Below are 15,219 nucleotides of genomic sequence, written 5' to 3' on the forward strand. Positions count from 1 at the left end.
GTGTTTAACTTCCTGGAGATGGGAGCTTAAAAGAGGCCAATGCAGTTTCCTCTTGAGGCAACTTGTACTGAAAATTTTAACTGCATTAATTTCTCGTTGCCACATGTATGCAAGTCTTTCCAAGGGATCCTGGGTTTCTGTTTTGCTGCCAAGCCTTGGCCTGTGAACTAGGATGGATTGGCAGCTATCCAGGGATTTCCCAGTGCTTGGAATCTTTTTGAGAGTCTTGGTCTACTTTAGTACTATTTATCTACATCCTTTATTTTTGCTTATATTGACTTTGAAGATGGGTGTAATTTTCAACATGTTTTTTCTCTCCAGTTAACGACAGTCTTGTTAACTCTGGAAAATGCTTAAGAGCAACTTTAAACAAGGACATAAGGCATGGCTTTGTTCTGATTGTATGGAGTCCATTGATAATTTTTAAGCTTCTAATTAAGAGGAAGGGCTTATAAGCAGCAAGCTGTCTCAAGGGGCCACATCTAATCTTCATCATATAAATGCCAATGCTATTATTATTGTTGTTGTTTTGTTGTTGTTTTGTTTTTAAAAGAGCTATAATGATCAAATCTCTTTCTGGAATTGTATGCCATTTAGAACTGAATACAATGTTTCAGTTTTCTTTGGTCTGGTTTGTTTATTGATTGATTGATTGATTTGATTTGATTTGATTTCTTTACCGCCCTTCCAAAAATGGCTCATGGCAGATTACACAGAGAAATAACAAATAAATAAGTAAGATGGATCCCTGTCCCCAAAGGGCTCACAATCTAAAAAGAAATATAAGATACACTCCAGCAACAGTCACTGGAGGTACTGTGCTGGGGGGTGGATAGGGCCAGTTATTCTCCCCCTGCTAAATAAAGAGAATCACCACGTTAAAAGGTGCCTCTTTGCCAAGTTAGCAGGGGTTAATTGTATCTCCAAAGGGTTTAGCCTGTATCACTAAAGGCTCAGTAAAATGGAAAATTCCACAATTATTTGATTAGGTGTAATTTGTATTATGGCTCTATAAGCCTTAATACTTTAGATTTCTTGTAGCCTTTTGGTATTTTATCACTGTAAAAATTTGGACCTGAGCAGACTGAATGTCACCTGTTGCCATTTGGGGGGCATGACCCCCAAGCCTTGAACATGTAGAAATCCATTAGTGAAACTCTTGTTGTCATAGCAGCTCAATGCCCAGAAGAGCTACACCTGCTTTATTTCTGCTTGTCATGCAATATAAAGACACAACACCCTTGACAGGAAAAAAAGTGGACACCCTGAATGGCTACCATTTCTGCATGAAACTGATTGCCAGGAAATATAGGACCGACCAGGAGAGCTGGTCTTGTGGTAGCAAGCATGAATTGTCCCCTTTGCTAAGCAGTGTCTACCCTGGTTTGCATTCAAATGGAAGAATACAATAATGTCACACCAACTATGGATTTGTCTAACATGGTTTTAAGTATACGCAAATGGATTTTTGTAGGTGGACTTTCCTACTTGAGTATGTGCAGGTTATCGCATGATTTGGGTTGCGATAAGCGGGTTATCGCATGATTTGGGTTGCGATAAGCAGGAAAGAGATTGAGATGGAGGAGAGAGGGAGATAAACAGAAGAAAGAGAGAGAGACGGAGGAGAGAAAGAGAGAGAGAGAGAGACGGAGGAGAGAAAGAGAGAGAGAAAGAGAGGCAGAGCCAATAACCTTGGGCAAGCCACTGTCAGTCTGTGTAGACCAGGCCTGCACAACTCAAATGCCCTGGAGGGCCGGAACCATCCACAACTTGGTGTACAGGGGCCCAGGTCAATTTTTAGCACAGTATTGCATTAAAATTAAAAATATTATTATTAGTTACTTGTGGATCTATTCCCCCTGTCAATGGACCCCTAGTTTTAACCAAGGATAGTGGCCAGAGAAAAGGTCCTGTCACTGCTCAATCAGTGGGGCCCCTAGAGTGCATGCCAGCCCCAAACAAATGCCAAGTCCTCTCCTCTCCCTAAATTGTTGTTGCTTTCAGACTGCAATGCTAGGCATGCTTACATGGGAGTAAGCCTCACTGGGCACACCAATGGAGCATATTTCTGAGAAAGCATGCATGGGATGGCGCTATAAGGCAGTTTCCAGCTCCTGTATTGCTACAGGATACCTAGGGGCCAGTAAAATAGTCCCTGCGGGCCGAATCCAGCCCCCGGGCCTTATGTTGTGCAGGCCTGGTGTAGACCATGGTTGTTCAACTTCAGCCCTTCTGCTGATGTTGGCCTCCTACTCCTTTAATCCCTGGCTATTGGCCACTGTGGCTGGGGATTATGGGAGTTGTAGGTCACCAGGAGTCGAAAGCGACTTGATGGCACACTTTACCTTTAGTCAAAAAACAGCTGGTGGGCCTAAGTTGCAGGCCTGGTGTAGACAATACTGAGCTAGATAGACCAATGGTATATGGCAGCATCCTGTGTAAAAGGAAGTACTTTTTTTACACAACATAATTAATCGATGGAAATCTCTCTATGAGATGTGGTGGTGGCCACCAGCCTGGGTGGCTTTAAAAGGAGTTTAGACGAATTCATGGAGGGCTGATCGATCAATGGCTACTAGTCTTGATGGTTGTCGACTACCTCCAGACTCGGAGGCAGTATGCCTCTGAATTCCAGTTTCAGGGCAGCAGCAGCAGAGAGAGAGCATGTCTTCATCTCTTGTCTGTGGGCCCAAACCATGAAACATGCATTTTCACAGCTAGATTCCAGATTTTATTTTATTTTATTTTAATTCATTCGGTTGTTTGTTTGTTTGTTTAGTAAGTAAGTACATTTGTATATATTTGTAAGTACATTTGTATACCAAGATTCCCTAGGCAAATCTTCCAGACTTCCAAAAAATTCCAAAACCCCAGAAAGATTTATTACTTCCCTGTAAAATCTAGAAAAACTCTCTCATTAGAAATGGGTCATTAGATCTCATAGAGCTAGGAAAAGACAAGAGATACACTGACATAAGACTTCAATATGCTTGCAAATTACAAGCTATTTTACTAGTGTGTGTATATAAAGGAAATCCTCCTTTGATCAATTTATTATAGATTTTGTCTTTCTGTTTGGCTCTCTCTACGAATATCCTTGGTGGTTGTTTTTTGTTCCAGATTCCAGAAACAAAACTACATTCTGGCTCCAAAACTGAGTCTGCAGAAGGGTACTATGAAGAAGCGGAACCCTATGGTGCATCTGTGAATGGTAAATAACAGAGTGTTTCCTGTGTTTGTTTGTTTGATGATGTTATTAACCTCCATGTTGCAGAAAATTGAGTTACTTCTGGAAACAGCAAACACAATGCATCTGGATTTTTTTAAAGCCTCATATGGAATTATAGCCTTCCTACTGTCAATTAAAAGTACAACAGTTTAAATTTAATCAAATATGTTGTAGAAATCCACCAGCATCAGTTCAGTTCATCTTAGGTATTTCAAATTTTTACATCGAATGCTCAAAAAACCTTGAATGGTTTTTCATGCTTTCAACAGGGACACTCAAAAAGCCAAATACTCCACCCCTTCCATTTCTCTTCCTAGCAAAAGGCTCTTAATTTTGTAAAGTGGCATACAGGCATTTCCTGCTTGGATTCTCTCTATCTCCTGAACCAAATTTGGAAGCAGATTTTTTTTTTTTAAGCATGTTCTTTGGCTATTATTTTCTGTTAGAAAGCATGAGACCAAGTTTTATTCGCTTCTCATGATTCCTCCAGAGAATAATTTCTAGTTAAGGATGATTCCCACAAGGCTGCTTATATGTCTAGTGAGCCCTTGCCGCCACCAGTTGCTCCACGCCTTCATGAAGTAAGTTTTTTGCTTGGAAAGCAGCAGAGTGAAAAGGGGTGGAAACTGGCTAGGAGAGTGACTCTTTCAACAAATGTTGCACATTTGGAAGGGAAATCACCAGGGCCTCATTTTATTTTTGAGATGCTAATTCTGTACATAGGGACTTTTACCATGTATAATGTGATGAGAAATCTGTGTAAAACTGGCGGTACAAGAGGACCTCAATATTTGCGGGGGTTCTCTTCCACGCTGCAACCGCAGATATGAAAACCTCAACTATCAAGTCATTGCTGCAATGGGGAATTGGGGGTTAGGTTCCCAGTTTCTGGAAAACATCGGATTTCAGGGAGGCTGATTTAGGGGGAAGCTGCCTACCACACTTAGCTGCTCCCCCTGAGTGCTGCCAGATCGGCCAAAAATTACCAGACACCCCCCCCCCTTTTTTTTTTTAATTGAGCCATTTGGAGGCTCTGAAACACAAAATGATAGCCAGAAATGACCTCTGTGGTCATTTCTGGCCACCCCCAACCGCTGACCCATAGATGCATAAGGTTGACACAGACACACACCCCGAATCTGCAAATAAAGAAGCAGAGGATAACAAGGGTCTGCCTGTATATGAGAAGTGCAGAAGTTTCAATGTTATTTAAAAATGTTTCAACGTTTTCTTTTTACTTGCTAATGTCTGATTTCTCCCCAAGAGATTATTTCATATGAATCTCTCTCCACATTCAAAATGAGGTGATAAGGTCACTGCATGGCCAACCTTTACCTCCTCAAAAATATGCCTGAATCAGGCCCAGATGCTATGGCATCACCTATAGGAAAGCATGGGAAACGTGTGTGAGCATAGATTGATTAAAACTATTTTAGTGCTTAAAAAGCAATAATCTCTTCTGAGATTTCCAGTGGATATGAATAAAGGCAACAAAGATGCATCTGGCATATTGTGAAGAACTTTTAAACATCCTTCTGGAACAATTCAAATCAACCCATAGATTTTAAAGAAACATCTATGGAGTTTCATTAAGGGCATTATACTTGGTTCACTGGAAATCTTGGGGGGGAAATATCCATTTGGACTTTAAAAAAATATTATTATAGGACTTAATGTATACACTTTTAATGAAGGAAATTATTTCTATATGTGATTATTTGTAAGGATTTTATAGTGTCAACTACTATGGGTTATGAAGGGGATCAATACATAGGAATCAATGAAGGAAACATAATGTATTAGTCAAGTCTGATTAAATGAGGTACTTCATGACAAAACGTGTGAGCACCCATCCCCCTTCACTCTGAGAAGCGGTTACAAAGTCGTGTGTCAAGGGAGTGTCTGGTCTTCTGCTTCAGTAGTTCTGTCTAAATTGTTTTCTGACATGTACCTGCGTGCCAGAGCAAGACATACGGCATTCACTGAAAGAGGCTAGAAGGCTCTTTTCATGTATGGGCATTTGCCAAGGAGATGATGTTGCATTATTTGGGGGGTTGCCTCACACATAGAAAAATACATCATTTACCAATTAAGAGCATGCAGAGACACGCAAACAGCTCTTTGCTTGTCTTTATTATTAACCAAATCACTAGATAAACAGTGCCAGACTACAGTCTAAAGTCTTGACCATTAGCCCATTTTCCCTGGATGACCACTATGCTGCAATTTTGTGTCACTTGGCCAACTGAAAGTGAACATTTTTTCTAAATGGTTTACAGGGCCAGGGGTTGAGTTGTGAATCAGGATTTCCCCAGTTGGAATCTCACTTCTATCAAAAATTCACTAGTGGCTTTAAGGCAACCACGGCTCCCCAACTAATGATACTTAACTTACAGGGCTGTTGTGAGGATTACATGAAGAAGATACATATGAAACATTTTGCACACTCAAAAGTGCTATACAAATGCTGCTGCTGCTGCTGCTGCTGTTGATGATGATGATGATGGTGATGATGATGATGTTATTCTTATATTAGGATCTAATTTATTACTTGCCTTAAGACCTGCAATTTCATGCCAAATCCGCTTATTTTTGTATGTGTATGACTTGAGAAGTAGCCTCCTAATGGCACAGTGGGGAAATGACTTGATTAGCAAGCCAGAGGTTGCCAATTCGGCTCACCACTGGTATGTTTCCCATATCGGGCAGCAGCGATATAGGAAAGATGCTGAAGGCACCATCTCATACTGTGTGGGAGATGGCAATGGTAAACCCCTTCCTGTATTTTACCAAAAACAGCCACAGGGCTCTGTGGTCACCAGGAGTCGACACCGACTCGACAGCACACTTTACCTTTACCTTTATGACTTGAGAACACAATATGCTGGATTGGTCTGTATGCATGATTTTCACAGTCCAAGTGACAATACCGTTGTACTTAAAATTACGGATGCTGCACAGTTGCTGTGGTTTGTGCATTTCATTTGCAGAATCACTGAATACACACAACACATTTTTTATTATTATTATTATTATTATTATTATTATTATTATTATTATTATTATTACAATTATATCCTGCTCTTCCTCCAAGGAGCCCAGAGCGGTGTACCACATACTTGAGTTTCTCCTCACAACAACCCTGTGAAGTAGGTCAGGCTGAGAGAGAAGTGACTGGCCCAGAGTCACCCAGCAAGTATCATGGCCGAATGGGGATTTGAACTCGGGTCTCCCCGGTCCTAGTGCAGCACTCTAACCACTACTAGTGAGATTCATGGCTGAATGGGAATTTGAACACAGTTCTCCCTGGCTCTAACTACCACACTACAGTGATTCTTTTTTGTAGCATAATGGTAAACCTCAATTATAGTATGTTATGTAGGTGTGATTTATTTATGATATAGTGAGTGGAGAGCACATCTGGTTGCCTCTTGTGACCTTCCATTCAGGAATCTACAAATGCCAGCTCACCAGTGTCGAATGTGCCCATCCTTCTGGTGACACACAGCACCACACAGATCTCCTCACCAGAGGTCTGATTTCCATCACCATTTTTGAGAAGGTAAGAAATAGCAGGAAACCTTTCTGGGGAAGGTGCCTACTGTTTCTTAAAGGTAAAGTTGTGCCCTTGAGTTGGTGTCAACTCCTGGAGACCACAGAGCCATGTGGTTTTCTTTGGTAGAGGGATTTACCATTGCCATCTCCTGCGCAGTATGAGATGATGCCTTTCAGCACCTTCCTATATCGCCATATCTCAGTGCAAATGGAAGACCTGCTTCTCTCCTAAGATTGGCCTGTGTGCCAGAAAAGGGCCTGAGGGAAGAGACGGGCTTGGTGGCAACCACAAATAATGGCTGGCCTAGTGAGCTAAGCCTAAATGTGTGGATCCCTGCTTCCATCCATTAACTGATTAACACAGTAGTGGCCTACATTCTTAACATTTGCATCCCCACAACAGTAAAAATCTCTTCCTTCATTGCAGCTCTGTAGGTGCAATAATTAAATGGTGTAACAAGAATATATTATAAAACTGAATGGCACCAGAAGGGGTAATATTGAATATTAATTATTCAGACTGAACCATCTGGATAAAGCCATCTGATTTTATTTTACTTTAGAAGATGGTGATGATGACAGTCATAATTTGCTTGTGGACATTACTTTAAGATGTTAGTATTCTAATTATTATTATATATGTTACCATAAATTATCTTTTTAAAAAGAAGAATGTAATTCATGGTTAATGATCGGCGAGGTTCATGTGTAAATCTCTTTCTTTCTCTCTTTTTTTCTTCATGTGTGATTATACAGGTCTTTACGGTAGCCTTGTAGCTACTGGATCCAGGCCAGGGTTGCAGGTTAATGAGGGAGTAATATATGCCACAATAACTATGGGTATGGCATGTTTTAAAAACCTGTCACTCATGCATTGTCTTTCAATCTTCTTTCATGTGAGCTAAGATTAGAACTCTGTTGAAACTATGTATTTCATCATATAGGTAGAGTAAGAGATATAAGTGCTTAAATTCCTCCCATAGTCAGTCAGTCAATCAATCAATCTTTATTATGGTCACAGACCAGCATAAAGTATAAGGGTGATTACATGTTAAAAGTGAGAGTAGATAATTGTGATTACATAAAAAATGGTACATATTAATTGTAAAAGGACTAAAAATACTAAAAATAGTAGATAAAATACACATGATGTAGTGTTTAAAGTGCGGGACTAGAACCGGGAAGACCTGAGTTCAAATCCCCATTCAGCCATGATACTTGCTGGGTGACTCTGGGCCAGTCACTTCTCTCTCAGCCTAACTTACTTCACAGGGTTGTTGTGAGGATAAACCTAAGTATGTAGTACACCGCTCTGGGCTCCTTGGAGGAAGAGCGGGATATAAAATGTAAATAAATAAAAGCATGAGGGCCTAAATGCCTGAGAAATAGTAAAAGTCATAAAAACGCATGAAAGGCATAAGGGGGGGGGGGGGAATTGATGTAATAAAGTTAAAAGACATGAGAAGACATAAATATATAAAATCCTGAGTAATAAAATTGGAAAACAGCCAGATTAAAGGTTATAAGGAGCAGTAAAAAAGGAGGTGCGTGAGCAATTTCAGGACCTGCCCAGCGTCACCAAGAGTCAGATTACGGCTGATAGGACTCACTGCCTGTCATCTGCCGATGAATGCTGATTGCAGCTGCACAGTACCTGGCGACGCTATATGTGATGTCAGACTTGGAGTCAGAGAGTAGCAAGGAGCTGTAGAATTGGCTCAGATGACCTGGATACTTGCTTAGCAATGGAAGGATGAGGGAGGCGTGAATGTCTCTAAAGAACAAGCAGTAGAGGAGAACACACTCAGTACTTTCGATCTGCCCTAGGCCACAGGGTCATAGTCGCTCTGCAAATGGGGTCCTTCTATAACAGCCTTCTAGCGCTGCTGAAGGGAGGCCATGACAGCGAGCCAAAGTGAACGCCCTTTTGTGTGTTGGAACCTCCAGTCGGGTGAGGTATGCTGCTGGAGAAGCAGAATATCTAAGCCCATCACTGATATGAAATTTGGGGACACTGCTGAGATCGGTTTGGCGCTCAATGTTTATAATGTGATGCTTGATGGTTGCTTTTGCCTCTCCCATTATCATAGTCTCATCAGAAATGCATACATATGTTCAGAGGCGACAGAGAATTAGCAGGTTGCTGCATGTTCTGTTGCAATCCCTTGGCAGAGTATGAACAAAAAATATAGCTGTCCTTGTGGAAACAAAAGGCTTTCTTCAAAATCCTTCTAAGCCGCTGGGGGCCTTTCCATCTCCTTTAACTTCGGTAAGCTTTAGGACACAAGATTAGTGGGCGATTGTTCTTGCATGGTAAGAAGCAAGGTATTATATGGTCAGGGAGTCAATGATGGATCTTAATTTAGAAGCTATATTGGAATTTGTGAAGTCAATAAGGGATAATGGGACAACTTTAAAAAAATGAACCCAAATGAGAGTTGCTGAAATAATCAGCTGTAGCTGGCAAGTAGCATCTTAGAAGAGACATCCCACCTTATAGACTGATAACTAAATTTGTAAACAGGCTGTTCACATCTTTAGTAAACACAGGAGAATGAGAATGATGGGGAAATGGGGTTAATGATGCAACTGATAGTCACATCTATACTTTTAGATTTGAAAAAAATCTACATCTGTGTAGTAAGTGTTGCATATATTGCTCATTCTTGCAATCACCAGCCCATGCCACATCAATAGTTCCATTAAACCTCTTACTCTGTATTTACACATACAGACAACCATGTGCTCATATCCACCCATCATTGTTTTACAATGATGAAGACCCAGTAGTTCATCTGCAAGGAGAACAGGAGCAGAATGACTATTTAAACCCAACATTTCCCTGAATGAAACAAAAGCACCAAACTAACATCTTTTGATGTTTAGGAAGCACCAGGTGATTCATGAGCAACTCTTGGCAATAATAGCTTGCACACTCTCTGCAGGATTTAGCTTTTCCAGCTGAGTGTATGAAACTTAGAGAAAACATTTGATAGCATCTGTGGAATGTGTCTAAAGCAAGAGATTGAGCAGGGTGGGTCTGCAGAACAGTTGCAAAATCAAAATGTTTGGTAGTCACATTTAAAACCACAGTTTGGATAAGGAGTAGAGCAAGTTCAGAGCTATTATCAGAGATTAAGCAACAAAACCTTTTTAGGACTAACAATTGTGAACCATTCAGTGAATGTACCAGATAGGGTGGTGGTTTCATCATTCAAGACTTTGTAATTGTTTGCAAACATTCACACATTACAAAATTGGGCCCAGAAACTGCCCATCAAGAGAGGTGTTAAGTGTAATGTGGTTTTTGTGAACCTGGATCATGGTAGTTAGATGGTAAGCAATTGTTTAAGTTCTCTTCAGTTTTCTGGAGGGAAGGAAAGAAATCTCCTCCACCACCTGATTGCCAGCATGCCACTTGTTCAAGTTTTTGTGTTCAAAACATGCCTGTAGGATTCCTCATGTTGTGCAGACCCAGCATAAAGTACCCTTAATGTTGCCTTGTGGTTTCATCTTGAACTACAGTAGCACCTCAGTTTGTGCGGTTCATAGTTCCGTGAACCAGTTCGTTCTGGTTCAGCCCAACCACAAACTGGTTTGGCAGATGGAGAGTAGTGGCGAGCACACCTTTAAAAGTAAGTAAGCAGATTGTTACCTGCATGACCACTGTTCCAGGTAGCTTCCTGCTGCAGTGGTGATCCCCACTAGCAGCCCACATGCGGCAGCACACTCCTGGGGCAGGGAAGTTATCAATGGGAAAAGTCCTGCATGGTATTCCAATTCTCAGAAGCCTGTGTGTTTTCCCAGCAGTGAATTGGCTTCCCAGGGAGCAGTTACGTGCTCCCTGCCCACTCCCACCCTGCCTCCTGGTGGTAGAGGCAGGGAATTCCAACTTCGGAATGCCGATATTACCAAAGCACACAGGCCTAATCACTATTATGAAAACATAGCATTTACTTAGGAACGTAGGAAGCTGCCTTATACCGAATCAGACCATTCATCCATTCAGCTCAGATTTGTCTACACAGACGGGTAGCGGCATCTCCAAGGTTGCAGGCCGGAGTCTTTGATATAGTTGCTAGTTTGTGACTTGTGTCTTGATTTATGCATGCTGGTCAAAGTGATGTGGGAGACATAGTTAAAATTTCATCTTTATTGGACCATTCTGTTTAAATGTTGCAAGCCTTCAAGCCATTATGTTTCTCCTATCATGTGTGCTGAAATGTTTTCCAGCTTGTTTAATGGAGCAAGTGACCCAAAAGTCCATATCATGGTAATTTTCCTCCTTGATTGCAGAGGATGGAGAAGCAGTCAGCAGCTCCTATGAATCCTATGATGAGGAAGAGAGCAGTAAAGGCAAGTCCACTCCTCACCAGTGGCCTTCCCCTGAAGCTTCCATAGAACTCATGAAAGATGCTCGGATCTGCGCTTTCCTCTGGCGGAAGAAGTGGCTGGGCCAATGGGCCAAGCAGCTGTGTGTCATCAAGGACAATAGGTTGTTGGTAAGTAATTGATTGGGCGGGATGGCACCACGTTGACAATGATTTCTTTCCCCAAAACAGAGAAAACGACACTTCTTAAAATTGGATTCTAATATGACCAAGTCATAGTTATCAGGTTCCGTGACTGGAAGTGCTTGCAGAGTAGGTATTTGGACAGAGGAAACATTGCACTCAGATCAGATTCAGCGTAAGTAGGAACCTGCAGCTCTGCTTGTTATGCTGGTTCAGATCAGGCAATGGGGAGATGTCAGAGGAGGTGGAGTGGAGGTAGTTCATGCCATGTCCACCAGATTCTCCTAGGAAGTTGTCAGGGTGTGTGTGTGTGTGTGTGTGTGTGTGTGTGTGTGTGTGTGTGTGCGTGTGCACGCAGAGATGTGTATGGGTGTTTGTGGCTGTGTTCAAGAGATGTGTGACTGGACATGAATAACTGCAGGGACCACAGGGTTACTGTTGCTAAAACCACATCTGCCATTCTCCCATACCTGCTGTGAACTGCTGGGCCATTATTGAACCTGTTCTTGCAGAAAATATCTACTCTTTGTGGCTGTTTCCTGTTTGGCTGTTTAAGAAAACAAGAAGAAATTAAAATGTACTGCTATTCCCTTACTGCTGTTGATATTTGGTTATGAAAAGGGTTTTGCAGTTAGGAAATGAGCCCACATGGCCATTTGTGGGATTTAAAGAATGCCACTCAGTAGTTTTTTCATCAATCCATAAACCTTGGAATATTTTCTGTACCACTGCTGGTAGCTGCTATTTGATCACCCACATAAAACATCTGAGCATTGAATGTGAAGCTTCTCTGTCTTGGTGGTTTCTTTTAACTTCCTCTCATGAGTGCCCAGCCATTCTCAGTTCTGAGCAGCAGCTCTTGTGTTATTTCTTACATATGTTTTTAATGGTGTGCATGTCCTCAAGTGTTTCTGCTAATGCATGCAAGACGATTTATAATTTAAAATACTAAAACAAAAGACAAAACAATCAAGAAGCAGAGCTGTCTCAGTCCACTGATCGTCTCTTCAGGACTGGAGTTGGCAGCTAGGGTTTCTCGGGCTGGGCTGTTTCTCTTCTGCTTTCTCCTCAGGACACGGGTATCCTTCCCAGATATCTCCTGGGAAGGTGGTTATTCTAATACGTTTAAAATAATAATAATTTACTACTACTACTACTACATGAAAAGTTTTTACCTCTTTACTTACAGGATGCAAGTTTATCTCCTTAAGGCAGGGGCTCTCAGACTTTGGTCCTCAGATGTGGTTGGACAGCCATTGTGGTTGAGGATGTTGGGAGATGCAGTCCAGCAATATATGGGACCTGACAAGATACTTCACTATTAAGAAAGACCTATGTTTGTCATCCATAAACTAACTAATTGGTTCTGTTCCCAGTGCTACAAGACCTCCAAGGACCACAATCCCCAGCTGGATGTTAATTTGTTGGGCTGCAGCGTCATCCATAAGGAGAAGAATGTGAGGAAGCAGGAGCATAAACTGAAGATCATCCCCATGAATGCAGATGTAATTGTGCTGGGCTTGCAGAGTAAGGACCAGGCAGAACAATGGCTCAGGGTGCGTGGACAACTACTATAACTAACTTCTTTGACAGCTCCTATAACTGTCTTCAGGACTTCATGAATTTTATCAACCCACCTCTATACCATGAAAGTATGAACTTTGGTATCTGGCTGTTGAGATTCAAGGGGGTCTCTTTAAAAAACCAACCAACCCACTCATCTAGTCTTTGGGGCTATAAAGAGAAGTTTTAAAATGTGTTTGAGTGGTGCCTGATGAGAAGCCCAAGGAAAACTGAATGAGCAGGATTTCTAGCAATCAGGGCCTGTTACTTCAGTAGCCTGTTAGGTGGAAGCAGTGCAGGAAATCATTCCCACTCAGGTCACAGTTCATTTCCAAGGCTACAGGATGTTTCTCAGTGGTTAGAGTGTTAGACCAGGATTGGGGAGACCCAAGTCCAAATCCCCATTCAGTCATGAAATTCAGTGGGTGACTCTATACCAGTTGTCGTCGTCGTCATCATCATCATCATCATCATCATCATCCTTTATTACAGTCATAGACCAGCATAAAAATACATGTTAGAGAATATGAGTAAATAAAAGTGGAAATGGAAGGTAGTTACATATGTGATGATGCATATTAACATTAAAAGAACTAATAGTACTTAGAATGTATGAGGGTGTTAATACGAATGCTAAAAGAGCTAAAAGTACTAAAATACTAAAAATGTAAATGCATATAATAATTATACTATTACTATGTTTAAAAGTCATAAAAATGCATAAGACATTAAAATGGGACATAAAATAGTAGAGTTAAAAAAACATAATATAATGGAGCTAAAAAATATAATAGAGTAAAAATTATATTGAACATTAAGACCAATAAAAGGAGTAAAAGGGGAGGCATGAATGCCAGTCACTTCTCTCTCAGCCTAACTGACTTCACAAGATTATTGTGAGGAAAAACATAAACACAGGCTCCTTGGAAGAAGAGCAGGAACTAAACATATACATACAAATAATACATACAAACCATAAGGACAATTCTCACGATCTGCAAAAATCGGGCTAGGAGAGCCTAGCCTGATTTTTGCGGATCGTGAGAACCACCGGGTAACTCGCTCCTGTAGCCCTCCCCATAGTCCGGATTTGCGGAACGAGCACTCCGCAAACCCGGGTTATCTGGTTGTGAGTAGCCGTGGTGCGGCTCTGTGGTGCGGCGACTTGCTAGTAGACCCCCGGAGGGGAAGCGAAAAGCCACCTCCCAGCTCTGAGGGTCTCCCCAGTATGCCCTGCGCACTCGTGCAGGGCATACTGGGGCTTCCGGGGGCCGTGCAGCCCCCGATCTTCCCAGCCCCCGTCAGCTCTGTCATGGAGCTGGCAATCATGTGGGCAGCCGATGTGGCCACCCAGGGCTCCGTCTCAATTGTGAGCAGGGTGAGCAGGCTTAGCCCGCTCTCCCCACTCAGCTCACTAAACCGAGTCTCATGGGTCATGAGACCCGGCTCATAGTGTTGTACTCTCTGACCCTCTCTGAGTTTATATTACATGAGTGACATATTCTCAAAATCCTGAAAGCTCTTCATTTCAGCTCATAGCATGTCAGTTTATGGTATGGAGCTCTGCCTCATTTCCCACACGTCTTTTTACTGCAAAGGGACTCTGTTCCATCCTGAACTCTTATTTGCAGGGCTTTTTATTGTGACTAATACAAGAGCACATCCAGGCAAATCCCTTTTGTCCTCTATATGTAGGAAGATCAAGGGGAATTTCACAATCTAGACATTTAAGCAATAATGAAGGAGGTCTGTTCACATTCTTTAGCACAGTGTGTTTTGGGTCTTAACAGCAAACTCTGCAGAGCAGCATTTTAACACCATGTCTTGTGCTTTCCCTTCTGTAAAATTCACTTATAGTGAAAATGTGTGGAAAACATCAGGAAAGAGTCTAGATCATGAAATAGTCCACAACTGTGGGAGACCCTTGGCCCCATTTTGCAAATCTTGATGATTAATTCTGAGCATGCAGAGGGAATCATTTCATTTGCAGGGTTTAGCACACCAATTTGCTGACTTTTGTTTTCACTTTAATCTGTGTAACTGTGTAATGAGTGTAACTTGTCAGTATGTAGGTCTAGTATATATCCTTGAAAATATTCCAAAAATTAAATGATCATGATTCTGTTTTTTTATAAGTGTAAAGTGATATAGCTAACTTTGTTGAAAGGGCACTCTCAGTTGCTGAGTTCAGACATAATATGAAACCATAGGTTGTTCTAATCATAGTTATGAATCTGCCCCATGTTTGAGCTTCTTGATGTACAATAGGCAGACCATATTTTAGAGCTGTTCATCTGCTTTATGTTTCCTGTCTGCTCAGGACTCAGCTTCTTGAGTTCTTAAATTCACTCCATGGAG

At 41.6% G+C, this 15,219-nt stretch overlaps 1 protein-coding gene across 4 annotated transcripts in view; it reads left to right on the plus strand.

The window, feature by feature from the left end:
* AFAP1L2 (actin filament associated protein 1 like 2) overlaps positions 1 to 15,219 on the plus strand; it is a 143,862-nt gene that overhangs the window by 99,061 nt on the left and 29,582 nt on the right. For 3 of the 4 annotated variants that reach the window (XM_053312307.1, XM_053312309.1, XM_053312310.1), the window contains exons 5-8: positions 3,121 to 3,211; positions 7,541 to 7,624; positions 11,081 to 11,286; positions 12,675 to 12,854. In XM_053312307.1, the coding sequence (XP_053168282.1) occupies positions 3,121 to 3,211; positions 7,541 to 7,624; positions 11,081 to 11,286; positions 12,675 to 12,854 (561 nt within the window). The remainder of the gene's footprint in view (positions 1 to 3,120; positions 3,212 to 7,540; positions 7,625 to 11,080; positions 11,287 to 12,674; positions 12,855 to 15,219) is intronic. The other variant, XM_053312308.1, reaches the window with a different exon arrangement.

This window comes from Hemicordylus capensis, chromosome 3 (assembly GCF_027244095.1).
Source record: "Hemicordylus capensis ecotype Gifberg chromosome 3, rHemCap1.1.pri, whole genome shotgun sequence".
Lineage (NCBI taxonomy): Eukaryota > Metazoa > Chordata > Lepidosauria > Squamata > Cordylidae > Hemicordylus > Hemicordylus capensis.